Source organism: Trachemys scripta, chromosome 14 (assembly GCF_013100865.1).
Source record: "Trachemys scripta elegans isolate TJP31775 chromosome 14, CAS_Tse_1.0, whole genome shotgun sequence".
NCBI lineage: Eukaryota > Metazoa > Chordata > Testudines > Emydidae > Trachemys > Trachemys scripta.
Genome location: NC_048311.1, coordinates 36,152,653 through 36,176,014, shown reverse-complemented (window position 1 = coordinate 36,176,014; position 23,362 = coordinate 36,152,653). Strand labels below are relative to the sequence as shown.

The 23,362-nt window shown below is 49.8% G+C and overlaps 2 protein-coding genes and 1 pseudogene across 6 annotated transcripts in view; 1 reads left to right on the top strand and 2 right to left on the bottom strand.

Annotated features, from left to right (window-relative positions):
- LOC117887093 overlaps positions 1-13,821 on the bottom strand; it is a 50,144-nt pseudogene extending 36,323 nt beyond the window's left edge.
- Positions 1-15,200, bottom strand: part of LOC117886991 (zinc finger protein 445-like) — a 731,357-nt gene extending 716,157 nt beyond the window's left edge. The window contains exon 1 of one of the 2 annotated variants that reach the window (XM_034789209.1): positions 15,119-15,200. The gene's annotated coding sequence lies outside the window, so the exon portion shown is untranslated. The remainder of the gene's footprint in view (positions 1-15,118) is intronic. The other variant, XM_034789212.1, reaches the window with a different exon arrangement.
- A 3,037-nt stretch (positions 15,201-18,237) lies between these two features.
- Positions 18,238-22,654, top strand: LOC117886998 (zinc finger protein 436-like). Of its 4 annotated transcripts, none has more exons than XM_034789223.1 (2): positions 18,238-18,343; positions 20,340-22,654. In XM_034789223.1, exon 2 carries the CDS (start codon positions 20,550-20,552, stop codon positions 21,405-21,407), a length of 858 nt encoding a protein of 285 aa, XP_034645114.1. In that variant the 5' UTR covers positions 18,238-18,343; positions 20,340-20,549; the 3' UTR covers positions 21,408-22,654. The 4 variants fall into 4 exon arrangements, with proteins under 4 accessions (XP_034645114.1, XP_034645115.1, XP_034645112.1 ...); XM_034789224.1 differs by having other exon boundaries at positions 20,337-22,654; XM_034789221.1 differs by having other exon boundaries at positions 18,238-18,419.
- Positions 22,655-23,362: the final 708 nt, after the last annotated feature.

Genomic DNA, 23,362 nt, shown 5'->3' with positions numbered 1-23,362 from the left:
TTTCTTGTGGGAATTCTCCGATGTATAAAAATGTGAGAGCTCCCACTGAATCTTTTTCCACCATTGAAGTGTTTCTAGGGTATCTCACTCTTGTGGATTCTCCGATGTTTGGTGAGGTAGGAGCTGTTATTGAAGCTTTTCCCACAGTCCAAACATTTATGGGTTTTCTCTCCCATGTGGATTGTCTGATGTGTGATAAGGTGTGATCTCTGAATGAATCTTTTCCCACAGTTGAGGCATGTATGAGGTTTCTCTCCCGTATGAATTCTCTGATGTCTAATAAGGGCTGATCTCTGACTAAAACTTTTCCCACAGTCCAAACATGTATGGGGTTTCTCTCCCGTATGGATTCTCTGATGCGTAATAAGGGCTGATCTCCGAACAAAACTTTTCCCACATTCGAGGCACTTATAATGTCTCTCTCCTGTGTGGGTTCTCTGATGCATAATAAGGTGTGAGCTCTGATTGAAAGTTTTCCCACACTCTAGACATTTGTAGGGTCTCTCTCCTGTGTGAATTCGCCGATGTTTAGTAAGGTGTGAGCTGTGACTGAAGCTTTTGCCACAGTCCAAGCATTTATGAGGTCTCTCTCCCGTGTGGATTCTCTGATGAATAATAAGTTGTGATCTCACATTGAAGCTTTTCCCACAGTCGAGGCACTGATAGGGTTTATCTCCCGTGTGGGTTCTCAGATGCGTGATAAGACTAGAGCTCTGATTGAAACTTTTCCCACACTCAAGACACTTATAGGGTCTCTCTCCCGTGTGCAGTCTCTGATGCGTAATAAGGTAGGAGCTGTGATTGAAACATTTCCCGCAATCCAAACAAATATGGGGTTTCCTTCCTGTGTGATTTTGCTGATGTTTAATAAGGTTTGATCTCACGTTGAATCCTTTCCCGCACTCAAGGCATTTATATGGTCTCTCTCCTGTGTGCAGCCTCTGGTGTGTAATGAGGTGTGAGCTCTGAGTGAAGGTTTTCCCACAGTCCAGGCATTTATAAGGTCGCTCCCCTGTGTGCATTCTACCATGCTTAATAAGGTCTGAGCTCTTACAGAAGGTTTTCCCACAGTCCAAGCATTTATAGGGTTTCTCGCCTGAGTGGTTTCTCCGACATGTAACAAGGTTTCTACTCACATTGAAACTTTTCCTACTCTCTAGGTGTTTATAGGGTTTCTCTTCCTGGTGATATGTCTGTGGGGCTGTGGTTTCCTTGGGATCTTTGCATCCTCCCCCATATTGAATGGATTCATCCGCCCAATAAATGAAATAGTTTTTCAGCTGCCTCTCTGACCTGCACCGATTTCCCCAGGCTTCTCCCTGTTCCAAGCACTGGGAAAAATTCCCTTCAGCTCTTCTCAAAAACCTCTCCTGCGGTTCCACTTTCTCAGGACCTTCCTGCTGCTGATTCTCCTCCTTGTTCTCACTCACTGTCCTATCACCTGCTGGGAGAGAGAGAAGCCAGACAGGAGTCACTGTCTGTGCCGGGGAGAAAGGACAGAAAGGGGACTAGAAAACAGGGAAAACACAACACAGTGACTGTTGGGGAGATGAAGACACTGGATTCTGCCTCCCCATCCTACCCCAACACTCCCAGGGAAGTAATGTCAGGAGGAAATTCCTGACAGCTAACAGGATGGTTTGGAAGCCGTGACTGATACTTGTCTTGATGCTACGACACCTGCTGACTGCAGCCCTGACCTGGGTGAGACGGGGCAGAACTGAGGGCTCTCGCTCACAGCACATTTTGGGAGTCCCAGCTTTTTCCTTCACTCGCCAGATGTTTCTGTGTCAGTTTCCCTGACTCCTCACCTGTGTGGATGCCTTTCAGGCTCTCCCCTTCCTCTGTGGCCTGGCGATCTGGGACCCACGGCTCTTCCCCTCGTTCCAGTCGGGCGATCAGGTCAGGTTTGGGAACAGGAAATCCTGCTCAGGGGGTGAAATCAAAGAAGATCAGGATGCAAGGAGTATTGGTAGAGTATCTGTCACAAAGGGCATTCCCAGCTTTTAACCTGGCCCTGTGCTGTGCTGGAGGGGGGGATGTGGAATCTGAACAAATGGGGAGATGGTCACTGAGCCTCCTTGGGAGAGGCAGGCATGTGGGGAGGTGGGGGAAATTGACTCTCACTAGGAGTTCCCAGGATCTGTGCACTCTGGGGGACTTGCTGACGCGCATACAGCTCTAGTGTTTTAAACCCCTGCCTATTTCCAAATCTGCAGAGCCCAGAGCCCTCCCCATGGATGGAGCTAGTCCTAGGAAGGGAGGAGAACAAGGATTCTGTGTGCGAGTGAGCAGTAATATAGGCAGGACAATACATGGCTTCTATCCCCTTGAAAGCTGGAGAGATGGGATGAATTAGCACGTCCATTACAGCACAACATGTAATTTACCTGCCTCGTGGGCAGCTGGCGAATATGTGCATGAGATGCAAGGAACTCACTGCCCTTAGAGACAAAGTACAGGGTGTGGAGGCTAGAGTGCCTTAACTGGAGGAGCAAAGGGAGATAGAAAGGTACACAAAGGAGACTTTTAGGGACATAGTAGAATGGTCCCACCTCCTGTCCAACAGCCCCAGTGCTGTTGAGGAAGATGAAAATCTTGGGGCTCGAAAGCATCATGCTGGAACAGAGGGAAATGATCCCATAATTGGGACCCACCTTCAAGATGATGTCATGATATCCTCTGACACTGAGGATACCGCTGGATGGGTGACACCAGATATTAGGAAGAGACAGGTAAAAGTAATGGGGGATTTGAATATTACAAATATAGATAATTGGGTTTGTGATGACCAGGAGAACAGCATGATGCATTGCCCACTGCATGCAAAGGCAGTAGATCTCACAAGACATCTAGATAGCCTTAGAAGTAGTGTTGGGGAGGAGCTGATGGTCATGGTACTTGTAGGTATCAATGATACAAGGAAAGGTAGGACGGTGTTCCTGGAGGCCAAAGTTAGTCTGCTAGGTAAGAGATTAAAGTCCAGGACCTCCATGGTAGCATTCTCTGAAATGCTTCCAGTTACACGCACAAGGCCAGGACGATAGACAGAACTGCAGGGTCTCAATGCATGGACGAGATGATGGCGTAGGAAGGAGATATTTAGGTTTATTAGGAACCGGAGAACTTTTTGGGGAAGGAGGAGACTTTATAGGAGGGATGGCCTCCCACTAAACCAAAATGAAGCCAGACTGCTGGCATGTAAAATTAAAAAGTTTGTAGAGAGGTTTTTAAACTAAGGGCGGGGGAGAGCCTTGGATTGGGTGAAGACGTCCCTTAGGGATGAATTTATTAAAGGGGTAGCTTTATATCCTAGTATCGAGGCTAGGGAAGGAGTTGGTAAAGTACAGGTAGGAGCTAGAGAGGAACAGTTACACAAAAAAGTGTCCCACTGAAACATAACACATGAAGGTAAGCATATTGAGGAAACGTACAAGTGCTTATATACAAATGCTAGAAGTCTACAAATACTAATATGGCTGAACTTGAGTGCATGGATTAAATGAGGTTATCGATATAACAGGCGTTGCGGAAACTTGGTGAAATGAGGATAATCAATGGGACCCAGTAATACCAGTGTACAAAATATATAGCCATGATAGAGTATGTCACGCCGGTGGGGCAGTGGTGCTATTATATAATAAAAAACAAACAAACAAACAAAACCAGAGGCAAATAGTGTGAAATTCTAAAATGAATCAAACTGTAAATTATGGATAGAAATTCCATGTTTGAATATTAAGAGCATAGCAGTAGGAATATGCTACTGACCACATGACCAGGATAGTGACAGTGATTGTGATATGCTAAGGGAGGTCAGAGAGGCTACAGCAGTAGAAAATGCAAAAGTAATGGGGGATTTCATCTATCCTCATATTGATGGGGTAAATGTCACCTCAGGGCATGATTCAGAGATAAAATTTCTAGACACTATAAGTTACTGTTGCTTGGAGCAGCTAGTCCTTGAACCCACCAGGGGAGAGGCAATTCTTGATTTAGTTCTAAGTGGAGGACAGGATCTGGACCAAGAGATAACTATAGCTGAACTCTTCAGTAAAAATGACCTGTAATGTAACTAAATTTAATATCCTTGTAGGGTGGAAAACACCAAAAAGTCTAACTTCAGTATCGGGCAAATTGGTTGAATCTATACTAAATAACAGAATTATCAGACCCTCAGATGAACACAATATATTGGGGAAGAGTCAACACAGCTTTTGTAAAGGGAAATCATACCTCACCAATCTATTAGAATTCTTTGAGGGAGTCAACAAGCATTGTGGACAAGGGCGATCCAGTCGACATAGACTTGGACTTTCAGAAACCTTTTAACTAAGGCCTGGTCTACACTACGAGTTTAGGTCGACTTTATCAGCGTTAAACCGAATTAAGCCTGGACACGTCCACACAACGAAGCCCTTTCTTTCGACTTAAAGGGTCCTTTAAACCGGTTTCTTTACACCACCTCCGACGAGGGGATTAGCGATAAAACCAGCCTTTGCGGGTCGGAATTGGGGTAGTGTGGACGGAAATCGACGTTATTGGCCTCCGGGAGCTATCCCACAGTGCTTCATTGTGACCGCTCTGGACAGCACTCTCAACTCAGATGCACTGACCAGGTAGACAGGAAAAGACCCGCGAATGTTTGAATTTCATTTCCTGTTTGCTCAGCGTGGAGAGCACAGGTGACCATGCAGAGCTCATCAGCACAGGTAACCGTGATGGAGTCCCAGGATCGCAAAAGAGCTCCAGCATGGACTGAACGGGAGGTACGGGATCTGCTCGCCATATGGGGAGATGAAGCAGTGATAGCTGAACTCCGTAGCAGTAAAAGAAATGGAAAAGTATTAGAAAAGATCTCCAAGGCCATGAAGGACCGAGGCCATAACAGGGACACACAGCAGTGCCGCGTGAAAATTAAAGAGCTACGGCAAGCTTACCACAAAGCCAGAGAAGCAAACGGAAGGTCCGGGGCAGAGCCGCAAACTTGCCGCTACTACGCGGAGCTGCATGCGATCCTAGGGGGTGCAGCCACCACTACCCCAACCGTATGCTATGACTCTCTCACTGGAGAAACACACAGGGAAGACGGTTTGGGGAACGAGGAAGATGACGATGGAGGTACTGTAGGTAGCTCACAGCAGCAAGGAAGCGGAGAAACCGGTTTCCCCAACAGCCAGGATATGTTTGTGACCCTGGACCTGGAACCAGTAACCCCCGAACTCACCCTCAGGGCACACAGGAGACCTCTGGTGAGTGTAACTTTGTAACTATTTGAACATTACAAAAAAAAAGCAAGCGTGTTTAATGATTAATTTGCCCTGGCAATCGCGGCCAGTACATCTACTGGAAAAGTCTGTTAACGTGTATGGGGATGGAGCGGAAATCCTCCAAGGACATCTCCAGAAAGCTCTCCTGGTTGAAATGGGGTGATTTTATTAAGGGGACATTCAGAGGCGCCCGTTCCTGCTCTTCTGACCAGAAATGTTCCCCGCTGTTAACCACGCGGTGGGGGGGAGGGGTGAAGTGATCATCCCAGAGAATCGTGTGTGTGTGGGGGGGGGGGGGGTGGTTTACTTGTGTTTGTGCCGCATGTTAACCGGGAAACCGCAGCCCCCTCCTTTTACATTGAAACCCCATTTTAAATGGACAGCCCAATTCATCCTTGATATGGGAAATGCGCTGCTGTTTGCAACCTTTCCCGCATGTTAAGAAGGTTAAAAAAGCCAAAACACTGTGGCCTACATGGCTGCCTGCAAGCCGAAATATGCGACCTTGTAATGAAAGAGTGTACCCATTGTTCTCTAAAATGTGTCTTTTTTAACCACCTCTCCCTTCTACTCCACCAGCTGCAAATGTTTCTCCTTCGCAGAGGCTCGTGAACATTAGAAAGAGAAAACGTAGGACGAGGGACGATATGTTCACGGAGCTGCAGATGTCCGCCCACGCTGATAGAGCACAGCAGAATGCGTGGAGGCAGTCAATGTCGGAGATGAGAAAAGCCCAATATGAACGAGAGGAGAGGTGGCGGGCTGAATCGCGGGATGAACAGAGCAAGTGGCGGGCTGAAGACGATAGGTGGTGTCAGCTTGCAGACAGACGGCAAGAGGCAATGCTCCGTCTGCTGGAGCATCAAACTGATATGCTCGAGCGTATGGTTGAGTTGCAGGAAAGGCAGCAGGAGCAGAGACCGCCGCTACAGCCCCTGTGTAACCAACAGCCCTCCTCCCCAAGTTCCATAGCCTCCTCACCAAGACGCCCAAGAACACGGTGGGGGGGCCTCCGTCCACCCAGTCACTCCACCCCAGATGATCACCCAAGCATCAGAAGGCTGGCCCTCAATAAGAGTTAAAGTTTTAAAATGCAGTGTGTCCTTTTCCATCCCTCCTCCCCCACCCATCCCAGGCTACCTTGGCAATTATCCCCCTACCTCTGTAAGGAACTAATAAAGAATACATGAATGTGAAAAAACAATGACTTTATTGCCTCTGCAAGCGGGAGGGGAGGGTGGGGTGGGGTGGTTGGTTTACAGGGAAGTAGAGTGAACTGGGTCGGGGTGGGGTTGGAGGGTTCATCAAGGAGAAACAAACAGAAGTTTCACACAGTAGCCTGGCCAGTCACAAAACTCGTTTTCAAAGCTTCTCTGATGCGCACCGCGCCCTGCTGTGCTCCTCTAACCGCCCTGGTGTCTGGCTGCGCGTAATCAGTGGCCAGGCGAGTTGCCTCAACCTCCCACCCCGCCATAAATGTCTCCCCCTTACTCTCACAGATATTGTGGAGCGCACAGCAAGCAGCAATAACAATGGGGATATTCTTTTCGCTGAGGTCTGAGCGAGTCAGTAAGCTGCGCCAGCGCGCTTTTAAACGTCCAAATGCACATTCCACCACCATTCGGCACTTGCTCAGCCTGTAGTTGAACAGGTCCTGACTACTGTCCAGGCTGCCTGTGTACGGCTTCATGAGCCATGGCATTAAGGGGTAGGCTGGATCACGATAGGCATTTCAACATCCCCAACGGTCACTTTCTGGTCCGGGAAGAAAGTCCCTTCCTCCAGCTTTCGAAACAGAGCAGAGTTCCTGAAGACGCGAGCACCATGTACCTTTCCCGGCCATCCCACGTTGATGTTGGTGAAACGTCCCTTGTGATCCACCAGGGCTTGCAGCAGCATTGAAAAGTACCCCTTGCAGTTTACGTAGTCGGTGGCTTGGTGTTCCGGTGACAAGATAGGGATATGGGTTCCGTCTATGGCCCCGCCACAGTTTGGGAATCCCATTTCAGCAAAACTATCCACTATTGACTGCACGTTGCCCAAAGTCACTACCCTTGCTATCACCAGGTCTTTCATTGCCCTGGCAAATTGGATCACAGCAGCCCCCACCGTAGATTTGCCCACTCCAAATTGATTCCCGACTGACCGGTAGCTGTCTGGCGTTGCAAGCTTCCACAGGGCTATCGCCACTCGCTTCTCAACTGTGAGGGCTGCTCTCATCTTGGTATCCTGGCGTTTCAGGGCAGGGGAAAGCAAGTCACAAAGTTCCATGAAAGTGCCCTTACGCATGCGAAAGTTTCGCAGCCACTGGGAATCGTCCCATACCTGCAGCACGATGCGGTCCCACCAGTCTGTGCTTGTTTCCCGGGCCCAGAATCGGCGTTCCACGGCATGAACCTGCCCCAGTGACACCATGATTTCCACATTGCTGGGGCCTGTGCCTTGTGAGAGGTCTATGTCCATGTCAATTTCCTCATCACTCTCGTTGCCGCGCTGCAATCGCCTCCTTGCCTGGTCCGGGTTTTGCCTTGGCATGTCCTGGCTCTGCATATACTCCAGGACAATGCGCGTGGTGTTCATAGTGCTCATAATTGCCGCGGTGATCTGAGCGGGCTCCATGATCCCAGTGCTAGCTATGGCGCCTGGTCTGAAAAAAGGCGCGAAAGTAGTATCTGATGGACCAGGAGAAGGAGGGAGGGCGGGAGGGAGGGAGGGCCGAGTGACGACATGGCGTACAGGTACAGGAACAGGGAGAAACACAAACAACTGTCACACAGAATGGTCCCCCCAAAGATTAAACTGAAAACCGTGGGCTTAGCAGGCCATTGATTTCACGGAGGAAGGGGAAGCAAATGAATACAGAACAAATCTATTTTTTACATCTTAAGCTGGCAGCCGACGGTGCAGCATGAGTGATAGCCTCTCCAGTACGATGATGATGGGTACCAATCATAATATACCATCATCTGCCAAAAGGCAAGGGGCTGCTGCTGTGTAGCAATGCAGCCCCACGTCTGCCAGCCCCACATCCGCCAGCACCCAGCATCGCCCTCGGCCTCTTCTGGGCTTAGCAGACAATATTGGGCAATTGGCAGGAAATAGTATATTACGACTGGTAACCATCATCATCGAAACAGTAGCATGTCTGCCCAGGTGGCCATGATTGACAGCCACTCCAGTACGACGATGATAGGTACCAGTCATAATATACCATTGCCTGGCAAGGGGCTAGTGCAATGCAGCCCTACGGCTGCCAGCCCCACGACTATCACTCATGCTACACCGTCTACCGCCAAAAGGCAGTTAGCAGCTGCTGCTGTGTAGCAATGCAGTCCCACGTCTGCCGGCACCCAGAGGACATATGGTGACGGTGAGCTCAGCTGAGCTGAGCAGGCTCCATGCTTGCCGTGGTATGTTGTCTGCACAGGTAACCCAGGTAAAAAGGCGCGAATCTATTGTCTGCCGTTGCTGTGACGAGGGGGGAGGGGCCTGACGACATGTACCCAGAACCGCCCGCGACACTGTTTTGCATCATCCGGGCATTGGGATCTCAACCCAGAATTCAAAGAAAAGGCGCGAAAGGCGCTTCTCGGCTCTCTGAGCTGTGGCGCAAACGTAGTATCTGACGGACTAGGGGAAGGAGGGAGGGCGGGCTGAGTGACGACATGGCGTACAGGTACAGGAACAGGGAGAAACACAAACAACTGTCACACAGAATGGTCCCCCCAAAGATTAAACTGAAAACCCTCGGCTTAGCAGGCCGTTGATTTGACGGAGGGAGGGGGAAGCAAATGAATACAGAGCAAATCTATTTTTTACATCTTAAGACGACGGTGCAGCGTGACTGATAGCCCTCGGCATCTTTCTGGGTGCTTGGCAGCAAATACGGGGCGGTGTATGACGATGGTCTTCAGGCCTATTGCACAATCGGCTGCTCAGGGAAGACTCTGCTAACGTACGATGACCCGACTTGTAATAGGACGGCTAACAGTCGTAATACACCATTTACTGCCAAAAGGCAAGCCCCACGGCTGCCAGCACCCAGATTGCCGATGAAGGCTACCAGTCTACTGCACCGTCTACCGCCAAAAGGCAGTTAGCAGCTGCTGCTGTGTAGCAATGCAGTCCCACGTCTGCCGGCACCCAGAGGACATATGGTGACGGTGAGCTCAGCTGAGCTGAGCGGGCTCCATGTTGTCTGCACAGGTAACCCAGGTAACCCAGGTAAAAAGGCGCGAATCTATTGTCTGCCGTTGCTGTGACGGGGGAGGGAGGGGCCTGACGACATGTACCCAGAACCGTCCGCGACACTGTTTTGCATCATCCAGGTATTGGGATCTCAACCCAGAATTCCAAGGGGCGGCGGAGACTGCGGGAACTGTGGGATTGCTGTGGGATAGCTACCCATAGTGCAATGCTCCGGAAGTCGACGCTAGCCTTGTACTGTGGACGCGGTCCGCCGACTAGAGCACCTAGAGCATTTTATGTGTGGACACACACAATCGGCTGTATACAACCGATTTCAATAAAACCGGCTTCTATAAATTCGAACTAATTTCGTAGTGTAGACATACCCTAAGTCTCTTACCAAGGTTATTAGGGAAACTAAAAGTAATGCAATAAGAGGGAAGGTCTGCTCATGGATCAATCATTTGTTGAAAGATAGGAAACAAAGGGTAAGAATAAATGGTCAGTTTTCACAATGGAGAGAGGTGAATACTGGGGCCCCCAAAGAATCTGTACTGGGACCTCTGTTATTCAACATATTCATTAATGATCTGGGAAAAGGGATGAATAGTGAAGTGGCAAAATTTGCAGATGATACAAAATTGTTCAAGACAGATGAGTCTAAAGCAGACTGTGAGGAGTTACAGAAGGATCTCACTGAACCAGGATATTGGGCACCAAAATGGGTGATGAAATTCAAGGTTCATAAGTGCAAAGTAGTGCACATTGAATATGTATAGTTAGGATTATTTTTTCCAGTGGTAAGTTCTAAATTAGCTGTTACCAATCAAGAAAAAGATCTTGAAGTCACTGTGGATAGTTCTCTGAAAACTTCTGCTCAATGTGCAGCAGCAGTTAAAAAGACTAACAGTATGTTAGGAACTATTAGAAAGGGGATAGAAAATATCATAATGCTATTATATAAATCCATACTGCACCCACATCTGGAATGCTGTGCCCAGTTCTGGTAGCACCACCTCAAAAAAGGCATAGTGGAACTGGAAAAGGTTCAGAGAAGGGCAACAAAGATAACCAAGGGTATGGAATGGCTTCCATAATGGGGTGACTAAACAGATTAGGGCTGTTTAGTTTAAAAAAAAGATGACTAAGGGGGGGATCTGACAGAGGTCTATACAATCCTGAGTGGTTTGCAAAAACTGAATAGAGAAGTGTTATTTACCCTTTCATATAATACAAAATCAGGGGACACCCGATTAAATTAACAGGCAGTAGGATTAATACACAAAAGAGGAAGTTCTTTTTTCACACAATGCACAGTTAACTTGTGGAACTCATTGTTGATGGATGTTGTGATGGCCAAAAGTATAACTGGGTTCAAAAAAGAACTTCATGGAGAATAGGTCCAGCTAGAGTTATTAGCCAAGATGGTCAGGGATGAAACCCAATGCTTGGAGTGATGGCAAACAACTAGCTAACAGAAGCCGGGAATGGAAGACAGGTGCGGGTCACTCCATAATTGCCGTGTCTGAACACTCCCTATGAACCTCTGGTACCGGCCACTGTCAGAGACAGGATACCATGCTAGATGGACCATAGTCTGATCCAGTATGGTAACTGTTATGTTCTTATGTTTCTGATTCACTTATCCCACTGGAGGGGGTATGGAGATGAAAGTCTCTCTCATGCTGCAGCTGTGGACTCTAGGACCTAGTCCCCGCTAATCCAACTGAGCAGGGAAGACCCTGACCAGATTCAGACACGCAGACCCCACGGCTTCCAATAACTGAGGGAATGGGAATCCCTTACCCAGCGAGGTCACCGTCTCATAGTTCTCCTGCATGACATCCCTATAAAGGGCTCTCTGAGTGGGGTCCAGCAGAGCCCCCTGCCCCTGAGTGAAATACACAGCCACCTCCTCGAAGGTCACTGGCATCTGAAACAACAAGAGTTCCCCATTCAGTGCCTGCTGCCCCAGCCACAATCCCACTAATCACACAGGAGAAAGGATAAACAAATGGAAGCTCTGGGGGTGACAGAGTAGCAGAATCCCACCCCCACCCTGCTCAGAGCAGTCAGGAGGCTTCAGGGGGTGGGAAGAAGGTGAGAGCTCCTTGTCCCCCCCAAGGCAGCGTCTTCTCATTTCCCACACACCTGCCACAGGCTGATATGAGAAGCAGAGCTCTGAGCAGGGGACAGGGACAGGAATCCCAACAGCATCCCTTCGTATTTCACAGCAGCCTCTGGCCCGTGGGGTCAGGCTCCAGCACTGGAAGTCTGGTCAGTTTTCCCAGCCCTGCCCGGGGGTGTGTGTTTCCTGTTTCAGAAATGGGGGAACATTTCTCCCCGCCACCACCAATGGGCCTGTTCAGAAAATCAGGCTCCAAGTTGAATGTGTCCCAGCAGGTTTATCACACCCTGTCCCATCCCTGCCTCCCTCTGTGTGTTTCCTGCCCCTCCCCCTCTGCGGCAAATCCCCCTGCAGCTCCCTGAAAATCCCCTACCTGAGCTGGCTCCATCACAGCCATTTCCCTTCCCTGTCCCCTGGAAGACAGGACGATCTGGAGCAAAATGTGGATGTGATTCCTCAGCCTGTCAGGGTGATAGGGGCAATGGGGGAGGTTTCAGAAGGGGCTTGAGTCCATTTCACACCCCGATTCCCCCCAGGCTCTCTCCCTGCAGACAGACGCTCTGGACTCTGCCACGCTGGGAAAACTGTCAGTCACTTTATTACAACACAGACCCGGCCCCTCCCACCAGCACTGAACCCCTGAGACACTTTTACCCCCCCCCCCCCCCCCGGGACAGAGTCACTAAGACAAATGCTAGAAAAGAGCAAACTCAAAGGAGCTACTTTGGGGGATTCCCCTGCACGTCCCCCCAGCAGTGCGGGCACTTGACAGTGGCAGAACCTGTTTTTTCCTCTGTCAGCTCCTCCCCTTGTTCCCAAGAGAGTCAGTCTGCCCAGGGGTGATGCAGGAATGAGGCTTGGAGACTCTCTTCTCCCTTCGTGCTCCTGCTGCCCCTTTCAGTCTCTCCACTCTCCCTTTCTGTCTCATTCCCTGTCTCCCTTCCCTCTGTCTGGGAGAACTGGTTACTGCTCCATTTACATGGGCGTTTGCTCTCTAGTAAACAGATATGCTACTACAACAGCTATGTCTGTGTCACTGAGGGCAACAGCTCTGGGACCCGCAGACACACAGGGAACCCTTCCCCCTCTGGTACAAACTCACTAGCTGGTCCCTGAAAGGGGCCCTTTGTGCAGAGTCACTTTCCTGCCTGGCCCCAGCCCTTTCCCTCAGGTCTCTCCCCATCACCTGCAGGCTGCGGCTCAGGGGCTGGTGTGGGCACAGCCCGGGACTGCCCCAGGGGCCGGTTCCAGGCAAGATGAAAGTCCCTACCAGTGCTGGGCATAGATGGGGACTTTCATGAAGGTCTGTCCCCGGTACAGCCCCAGCTGGGGAGCAGCAGTTTCACAGTCTGGTAGAGGAGGCAGCAGTATCTGACCCAGGCAGCTCAATTCAAGGGCTCTAATATCAGGAGCAGAGAGAGACACGCACCAGCCTCCTCCTCTCCCTGAGCAATAGCCAGAGCCCTCTGGTGGCAGCAGCTAATGACTGAGCCTCCCTGTGCTACCCCTGCAGCCCCCACGTACAGGCAGGCAGAGGCTGATCTCACTGGGCCATCCGCACTCACCCCCTGCCAGAGCCAGCAGTGACTCCGGTCTGACACCGGTGTGGCTGAGATCTGAATCCTGCCCAGAAATCAGACCAGGGCCCTGGGCAGCCCCCAACACTCCGCCCCCAACACTCATATCTTGACTTTAGCAAAGCTTTTGATACGGTCGCCACAGTATTCTTGCCAGCAAGTTAAAGAAGTATGGGCTGGATGGATGGACTATAAGGTGGATAGAAAGCTGGCTAGATTGTCGGGCTCAACGGGTCGTGATCAATGGCTCGATGTCTAGTTGGCAGCAGGTATCAAGCGGGATGCCCCAGGGGTCAGTCCTGGGGACGGTTTTGTTCAACAACTTTATTAATGATCTGGAGGATGGCGTGGATTGCACCCTCAACAAGTTCGCAGATGACAGTAAGCTGGGGGGAGAGGTAGATAAGCTGGAGGGTAGGGATAGGGTCCAGAGTGACCTAGACAAATTGGAGGATTGGGCCAAAACAAATCTGATGAGGTTCAACAAGGACAAGTGCAGAGTCCTGCACTTAGGAAGGAAGAATCCCATGCACTGCTACAGACTAGGGACCGAATGGCTAGGAAGCAGTTCTGCAGAAAAGGGCCTAGGGGTTACCGTGAACGAGAAACTGGATATGAGTTGACAGTGTGTCTTTGTTACCAAGAAGGTTAACAACATATTGGGCTATAATAATAGAAACATTGCCAGCAGACTGAGGGAAGTGATTATTCCCCTCTATTCGGCACTGGTGAGCCCACATCTGGAGTATTGCATCCAGTTTTGGGCCCCCCACTACAGAAAGGATGTGGATAAATTGGAGAGAATCCAGCGGAGGGCAACGAAAACGATTAGGAGTCTGGGGCACATGACTTACGAGGAGAGGCTGAGGGAACTGGGGTTATTTAGTCTACAGAAGAGAAGAGTGAGGGAGGATTTGATAGCAGCCTTCAACTACCTGAAGGGGGGGTTCCAAAGAGGCTGGAGCTAGACTGTTCTCAGTGGTGGCACATGACAGAACAAGGAGCAATGGTCTCAAGTTGCAGTGGGGGAGGTCTAGGTTGGATACTAAGAAACATTATTTCACTAGGAGGGTGGTGAAGCACTAGAATGGGTTACATAGGGAGGTGGTGGAATCTCCATCCTTAGAGATTTTTAAGGCCTTGCTTGACAAAGCCCTAGCTTGGATGATTTAATTGGTGTTGGTCCTGCTTTGAGCAGGGGTTGGACTAGATGACCTCCTGAGGCCTCTTCCAACCCTAATCTTCTATGATTCTGTTCTTCTTCTATGATTCTATGAGACAGACCCCAAAATCATGAGTGTGTCTTAAAAAAATAAAATAAAATAAAATAAAATAAAATAAAATAAATTGGGAGCAGGATGTGTGTGGGTGTGGGGAGCCTGGATATTTGCTTAGTAGCTTTTGAACCCTTAGGTGGAAGCCTCCACCTACCCCCAAAACATCATTGACTAGTTGTGCTAAAGGAATTCCCCTCTGGCTGCTGGGTGGGGCAGCCCCTCACCCTCTACTGCCCCATGGAGTGGGGGAGCTGCCCTTGTATCTCTCCCTCTCATTCTCCCCGATTCCTACCTTGTTTCTCTCCCTCCCCCAGCCAGTCTGCTCTTGCTCTGTCTCCCCCAGCCTCCCCTCTACACATCCCCGCTTTCCTTCGCAGTGCCCCCCCCACTTTTCCTCTATTGCAGCCCTGTTCCCATCCGCCCCATAAGTTTTCCGATTGCCCTGCATTGCCCCATCCTCCCTTCAGCAACCCCCTGCCCCATCCCATCCTGCCTCCTAAAATCCCCCCTTACCCTGACACCCCCGCCGCCCCTCTTCAGCCCCGTACCGGCTCCGCCGTGTCACTGTCCCGGCCCCGCACACACCGGGAGCTGGGAGCAGCCTGGGGCCAAACCTCCCGCTGCAGCCCGGGTGTGTTGGGGGGCACCGCTCCTTGCAGGTGGGGGGATCTCTCTTACCTTCCCTCCGAGCGGGGCCCCCCTGGGGCAGGGGCCGGGCCGGGAAGGGGCCTGGCCGGGCTGGGGGCTCTGCCCTGGGAGAGGCTCCTGGGGAGCAGCGGGAAGGGCCCTGCTGGAGATTCCCCTCTCCCGGCTGCAGCCCGGGCTCCGGGCTCCCAGCACCAGCCGCCGGGGCTCGAGGATCTCGCCGGGAGCCAGAGTCACCACAGCGGCTGCGAGTCACTTCCTGCTGCCGGGACTGAGCCCAGCGATCGCTCCCCCCAGAGCCGTCTCCCAGCTGCTCCTGGGTCCTAGCGATAAACCCACTTCGCTGCAGCCCCCTGCCCAAGACACTTGCCATCATGGGCTCCATACAGAGGCAGCTTCTCTCAGCATTAAGGGGGCATCGTGCATAGAAGCCAATGCACCCATGGGCGGACAGACAGGAGATGATTCCAGGGATCGGGAGATGGGGTGTATGTGGGGAGACTTGGGCTTGTTACCTGGTGCGCGGGAGTCTGGGTGCCACTCACTCAGTGTCACCCTGGTGCCCCACTTGTTTCGTGGTGGAGCGCCTTGGTCACAGCTGCATGGGCAGTGGGGCAGCCAGCACTGCTCCTCCTCACCGCTGCAGTGTGGACAGCCTCCTGACACCTCCCTCCTCTCCTCCACCTACACACACAAATTGGGCCCTAGACTAATGCCTAAATTGCCAGTGTCTTAATCTGGGCCTGAGCTCCCTTGATCCCTCCAGGGTTGGGGTTTTGGAGAGGAGGGGACTTGACTCATTAGCTGTGCCCAGCCGCGGCGGGGGCTTTTGCTGGGCCAGAGAGAGAGAACAACTCTGTAGTCCAGGGGGCACCTGGCTTGGAGGGTCCTGTCTTCTTCTTTAATGACTCATCCAAAGTGCTACGGGAAGACACATTGAGGGAGTCCCATACCAGAAGATCCCATGGCCCAGTGGTGAGAGCACTCTCCTAAGAGCTGTGAGGGGACCCTGATCAAATCCTTTCTGCAGGGGGGGATTGAACCTGGGTTTCCCACAGCAGGGTGACTGCTCGAACTCCTGGGTTGAATGTTTAAAGGAGGAATCCCCCACGCACACTCCTCTCCTATGGCTACATGGAGCGAAGCGCCTGTCTAACTCACTTGCTCCCACAAGGAAAGAGCTTAGGAACCTGCCTTCCTTCCCAACTGTGCATTCACAATCAGACACAAGTGCTGTGATGCTACTCAGGGCTGGGTGTTCCCTTGCCGTCACCAGCATGAAGGAGTCTTGCCTTTGCCAGTTGGGTGTTAGCACCTTAACACAACCAGCCTCTCAGCCACCAGACTTCTCTCCCCTGGGCTACACCAGTCCCACCTTTTCCCTCCAGGTTGACAACAGATGCACCCCAGCTCCTGCTTCCCTTCAAAGTTTCCCCCTGTGGTATCACTGGATATCCACAGACATTCCAGTTCCATTGTTCCCAGAGGAACAGCGTACCCTGGTTTACCAGTTTCACCATATGCCACCACTCCAATATCTCATGCAGCACTGGAGTCTGATGATATTAAAAAAAAAAAGTTTCTTAAGAATAGAGATTCAAATAGAAACAAGTGTGAGGTACTCCTGTTGGAATTCTGCACCAAAAAAATTACAAATTCTGCACACAATATTTTAAAATTCTGCTGGGGATTCTCTTCCTTGTTCTCACTGCCTGTCTCATCACCTGTTGGGATAGGGAGTGAGAATCCAGACAGGACCCATTCTCTGTGCCAGGGAGAGAGGACAAAGAGAGGAACAATAAAGAGAGGAAAACACAAGAACTGTTGGGCGGAGAAATTGGAGTCTGTCTTCAGTCCCATCCAGACAGCAGAGGGGAAGCAAAGGCAGGGAGGGACTGGGAGTTCCTACCAGCTGTTGGCCAGGATGGGTGTGAAACTGTGTGTAACATCTGCCATGAAGATAGGACATCTGCTAGTTACAACCCTGACCTGGAGAGATGAGGTGGAACTGGGGAATCCCTCTCATAACATTTCTGGAGGCATCTGGCACTAATCAGAGGGTTTCTCTACCAATTTCATTGATACTTTGCCTGTGCAAGTTCCTCTCCTAGCTTTCCTCAGCGCGCTGGAGATCGGGGACCACCAGCTCTTCCCCTTGTTCTAGCTGGGTGATCAGGTCAGGTTCGGGAATGGGGGTCAAATCAGGATGCATCATGTTTGTTTAGTTTGTCAGAGGAACATTCCTTGATTGTGCTTTGGCTCCGCACTGTGCTGGGAGGGGGCCATGGAATCTGAATGGGTCTGAACCGAGGGGAACATGGTCACTGAGCCCCAGATGTCTGTTTAGGTGTGTGTGGGGGGGGTTGCACCCCCAGGAGGGGCACTTTCTGTGTCCCCCATGACCGGGGGAGCTGGCTTTCCCCACCCACCCCCCACGGCCGGAGGGCCTGGTTCTCTCTGCAGCTCTGGGGCCGATGAAGTTCGCTCTCCCCCAGCACTGCCACCCCGGCCCCAGAGGAGTTCTGTGCCCCCGCAGACTGTGGGATCCCGTGTCCCTGCTTGCCCCTCCCCACGCACATCCCTGGGTGCAGCCGCATTGTGCATTAAAGCATCTACCTCAGTGTGGGATGGAAAGGGGGTGACTTCAATATCCCGGGGACAGCGGACGGGGGATTTCTATGGGGACTGGGGATTGTTCCCAAGGGTCTCCAAAATCAGAGGGGACGCAGGGCAATGGGGGCCTGGGTCTGGCGGTGCTTAATTTGTGCCAGATCTAAGCCCCGGCACCTCTAGGCTTGTTGCATCAGTTATGAATGTAAAAACATTGCTTGAGCCCCCCAGCCCCTCTTACATTACAGATGAAGCCCTGAATCCTGGCCCTAGAGAGGCTGCCCGGAGCCCCGAGCTGCAGGGGACGCGTTTCTCAGTGGCACTGATCTGTCTGCTATTTGCTCTGCAGATTTCTAGGATTCAAGGGCAGAGAGAGAAGGGCTCTGGCCCCAGATCGTTCCTGGGCCAGGGCTGTGCTAGGTTCGGGGGTGGAGAGCTTCATCAGCTGCTGTATCCAGAGGGCTCTGGTTCTTGCTCCGGCGGGGAGGGGAGGGGAAGCTGTGTTTGCTCCGGCTCTGTTTATCTTCCTGGGTCAGGAGCTGCTGTCTCCTGCCTTGTCATCTGGGGAGATACCAGCAGCTGCTGCTCCCCAGCCGGGTCTGGGCAGGGGCGAGACCTTCATTAAAGCGCCTTCTGTGCCCAGCCCAGGTGGGGATTTTTTGGAACTAGCCCCCTGGGCATCCCCAGGCTCTGCCAACACCAGCTCCTGAGCCGGAGACTCCAGGTGATGGAGGGATGGGCAGGAAAGTCACTGCACAAAGGGCCCCAGGAGACTCGGATCTGGCAGCTGTGTGAAGTTGCCTGGGGGTTGATCTGGCCTTAGCAGCACCCCTTTGTGGGGGATCTGCTCCGGGGGCCAAACTGGGAGATTCAGGAGGGGAAACAGGGAAGGGAAAACCAGGAACGGGCCCCACCCACTGGGTTTTCCCCTTTGTGTTTCTGGATTGTCAGAAAGGGAAGGGGGTGAATCTGGAGGCAGAACGAAGGAAAAGCAGTGAGGGGAATGGAGAGGGTGTGTTTGTGGAATGGTGGTTATTCTTCCTTTAAAAACCAAACCCATTACTTCCCATCCATCCTCCCTCCCAGCCCTGCCTCTCCCCCCCCGAATTCCACAGAAATCTCTTCACTATTCAGCTGCTGACAGGGACATGTTTCCTGCAGCAAATGCATCCCAGCTATAAGGAGGCAGGGTCCTGTGTTAATGAACAGTGCAGTATGTGATTCTAGCATTAGAGATTGTATTACAGTATCATGCGCCCGATGAAATCGATATTCCCCAGATACCCTTTATTCTGGCCCAGCCTAGCTGTGAGTGGTGGACTTTGCAACCGTAGTAACATTTTCTTAATGTAGTTTTTGAAGGTAATATAGAAAAAAAAAAAAAAAAAGCCCAAACCCTTCAATTCTGATGTGTCTCTTTATAAGTATCTTCTCTAGCCACCTTTCTCTCCAATAATCAAACATTGCTGGACCATCCTTCAGATTTTTTCTCTTATTGAATTTGGATATAATTTCCTATCTGATTTTGATCCATTTCTCTGTATTTATACATTATTAATCTCTGTGTAAATATTGCTTATTGTTTTCATCTACATATGCATTATTAATATAAAAACCTATCAGATTTTGCTGGTTTTTTTGTTTAATTAGTGAAGATATGTAAATTTTCATAGATTTGCCTCATTTTCTCGCTCACTTATCAATCCTGATTAAAAAAAAATCTCAGTATTCACTGATGTTTTGCCACCTATAATTATTGAATAATACACAATTCCCTCAGTTTTGCAGAACTATTGCCATGAATTATTGACTTGATTACAGGGAGAAAATATCAGCTACTTAAAATTTCTTTCATCTAGCAGAGAAAGGCATAACAAAAACTAATGGCTGGAAGTTAAAGCCAGACAAATTTTGATTAGAAATAAGGCCCGAATTTTTAACATTATTAGCCAAAGACATTAGTACTCCTGCAATGTTGGGAGACCCACATTCAAATCCCTTCTCCACATCCCAAGCAAGTGCCCTAGCCGCCAGGGTAAAGGTTATAAAGGAGGCACCAATATCTTCTCTTCTGGCCATTTTATGAAAGGTGCCTCGGTCCCTCCACAATTTTGGGATGTGTGGGGGGACTGAAATTATTTGGTGAGTTCTATCAAATTCACAAATAGTTTCAGGTCGACTGAAACTATGTTCTTCAGCAACTAAACTCTGGCCAAAAAATTTAACCCAGCTCTATTTGGGAACAGACTCCCCCAGTTCTGCATCACCTCAATCCAACCAGGGTTGGACCAGTAGGTGTCATCATGCACTCATGAACTTGTCTCTCTCCCCAACAGAAGTTGGTCCGATAAAAGATGTTACCTCACCCACCTTGTTTCTTTAATACCCTGGGACCGACATGGCTACACTGCACTGCCATACATCATATACTCCTGGTTTCCCACCTGTCCTGACAGCTGGCAGGAGTTTCTGCCCTGACTTTGTTTCCCCCTGAGTGTTTGGATGGGATGGGGAGGCAGAATCCAATTCCTCAATCTCCTAAACAGTTATTATGTTGTGTTTCAGCTCTTTGCTGTTCTCCTTTCTTTCCGGCCCATGGAATGACTCCTCTCTGGATTGTATCTCTCTCTCTCTCTCCCAGCAGGTGATGGGACAGTGAGTGAGAACAAAGGAGGAGAATCCTCAGCAGAAAATCCTCAGCAAGTGTAACTGCGTGGGACGTTATCAGGAAGAACTGAAGGGAATTTCTTCGAGAGTTGTAAGAGAGGCAGCTAGAAAAAAAGTGGATAAATCTATTTGTTGTGGGAGAGGCTGCGGGAATCTCAAGGAAACCACATCCCAGCAAGGAATCCAAATGGGAGAGAGAAAAAACACATTCACTGAGTTTGGGAAAAGTTTTAATGACAGCTCACACCTTCCTAGACATCAGAGAACTCTCACAGGGGAAAGACCCTTCAAGTGCTTGGACTGTGGGAAAAGCTTCAATCTGAGCTCAAACCTTCTTACCCACCAGAGAACCCATACAGGAGAGCGACCCTATAAATGCTTGGACTGTGGGAAAAGTTTCAGCCTGAGCTCAAACCTTCTTACACACCGGCGACACCATACGGGAGAGCGACCCTATAAATGCTTGGACTGCGGGAAAAGTTTCATTCAGAGCTCCGATCTTATTTCACATCAACGACTCCATACAGGAGAGAGACCCTATAAATGCCTTGACTGCGGGAAAAGTTTTATACAGAGCTCACACCTTATTAGACATCAGAGTCTCCATTTGGGAGAGAAACCCCATAAGTGCCTCATCTGTGGGAAAAATTTCACTCAGAAGTCACACCTTATTAGACACCAGGGAATTCACACAGGAGAGGAGCCCTATAAGTGCACTGACTGTGGGGAAACATTTGTTCAGAGCTCACAGCTTATTGTGCATCAGAGAATCCATACGGGAGAGAAACCTTTTAAATGCTTGGACTGTGGGAAAACCTTCAGTCGGAGTTCCCACCTTATTGTGCATCAGAGAACCCACACGGGAGAGAAGCCCTATAAATGCTTTGACTGTGGGAAAAGTTTTAGTGTTAACTCAAACCTTATTACGCATCAGAGGACCCACACAGGAGAGAGACCCTATAAGTGCCTGGACTGTGGGAAAAGTTTCCAGCGGAGCTCACATCTTATTAAACATCAGAAAATCCACACGGCGAAGAGGACCTGAATGTGGGTGACTCTTCACTTGGGGCTATGATCATAAGTGGCTTCTGCAAATCCATACAGGATAGAGACCTCCTAAATGTCCATAATGTGGCAAATGTTTCAAGCAGAGTTCACATCATATTGGACGTGAGAGACTCCACACAGCAGAGAAATTGTAGTGGGCTGCCAGTCTCTGCTGTCGTTAGGACCAGCTTTCTGTTTAATGCTTGTCTCTTCTAAGTGCTCTAAAACCTGCATGGTTACTCGGATTGCTCTTGATATTTGGTGTACCTCATGGGTTTCTGGGGTAGGATTAGTGAACTAAATTTGGGGTCACTTGAATATGGGGTTCCTGAGATACAGCCCCCTGACAACAGCTGCTTTTTGCAAAGTTGAGAGGTTCCACCAATGGTTTTTTGTCCAGATCTGGGGATCTGTCACAGGGTTCGAGGATGCATCGCCTCTGACCCTGTAACCCTGAGAGCTACACAATGCTTTGTTACTGTAATTCCCTGCCTGGGATGGTCACAGTCAGCAACAAGCATGCAGGTCACAGCCTGAGTGTCTGTGTATAACTGCCACCCTGGTCCAGCCACTCTGACCCCAGCAACACAGCAGGCCCACTCCCTGCTCTCTACCAGCCTGGGTTACCACCAGCAGGGTGACCCCAATGCACTCCCAGTCCTGAATTTTGCCCAAACGGTGTGCTCTGCAACGTGCAATGTCAAAGAAATGTATTAACGAAAGGTCATAGGTTAAGTAATGCTGAGAAAAGGAAGAAAAGTAGAGATGGTTACAAGCAAATGAAAGTGAAAATTTGCATCTAAAAGTCAAAAACTGAATCTAGCAAGGTATGGGCTTTATTCAAGATGGTTGCTCTCAGCAATCTTCCTTCTTGCCAGCCAGGGCTGAATTTCTCTCAGCCAGGATCTTCTGCAGAAGGCCAAGGGGCTGGCTTCCCTTGTCCATCTGGGTGAAAGACCTTTGCCTAAGTGGATTTCTTTCCTATCTTCAGTTCCCAGAGACGTCAACCCCTCCCTTGGTTGAAGGGCCCATCTTTCTGAGCTTGCAAGAGATCTATTCCTTTGTGTCTGTCGAGTGAAGGATCCCAAAGATGGCTTCGGTCCTTGTTTTCCAAATTTCAATGACCTTGCTTTAAGAGGCAGGATGACCTCATGCTCTACTTCCCTTCCTGTGGACTTCCCAACCCCCTCCTGATTTCTATGTAAATGGGGCTTCCATTGTTTTTGGTTAAACCTTGCATTTAGGGTGAACAGATGTCCTAATTTTATAGGGATAGTCCTGATATTTCGGGCTTTGTCTTATATAGGCGCCTATTACCCCCCACCCCATCCCGATTTTTCACACTTGCTGTCTGGTCACCCTACTTGCATTTCACCTTTCATTGCGGCCAGGTAGATAGCTGCCTTCTCTCCTACCTATTTCTCCTTGTCTGGCCACCGACTTTAAAGCATAATATCATTAGGTGTCCATATTTCCTCACATAGTGTTAATATGGACTTTTCATAATGCTATTAATCACCAGTGTGTCATTAGCTTTCAGAAAAGACCTCACTCTATATACTTTTATAAGTACAGTAATATTGTTGATCCAATCAGTTGATTCAATTGCATATCACTTGAGATTCAGCCCCTCCGTCTTTATACACCAGTAAACCTTTGCAATGTATTCTCCTGAATGTTACTCCTCCAAGTAAAGTTTATGTGAGGAAGGCAACATGGAGTCATGTGGTGATGGAAACTCCATGATGGTTTTTCTCCCCCTGCTGGTATTTGCTAAAATTCAAATTGTTCTGTTCCCTGCAATCTCCTCCCTCTGATGTCTGGATAGTCCTGTTTATAGCTTATAGGTAAATTGAGGTAAACACACATTTCTTTGTTTAGGACAGACGTATGTCACACCTTTACCGAGGCAAGGCTGTCTGGTCTTGAACATGTTCTAGTAACATCATATGG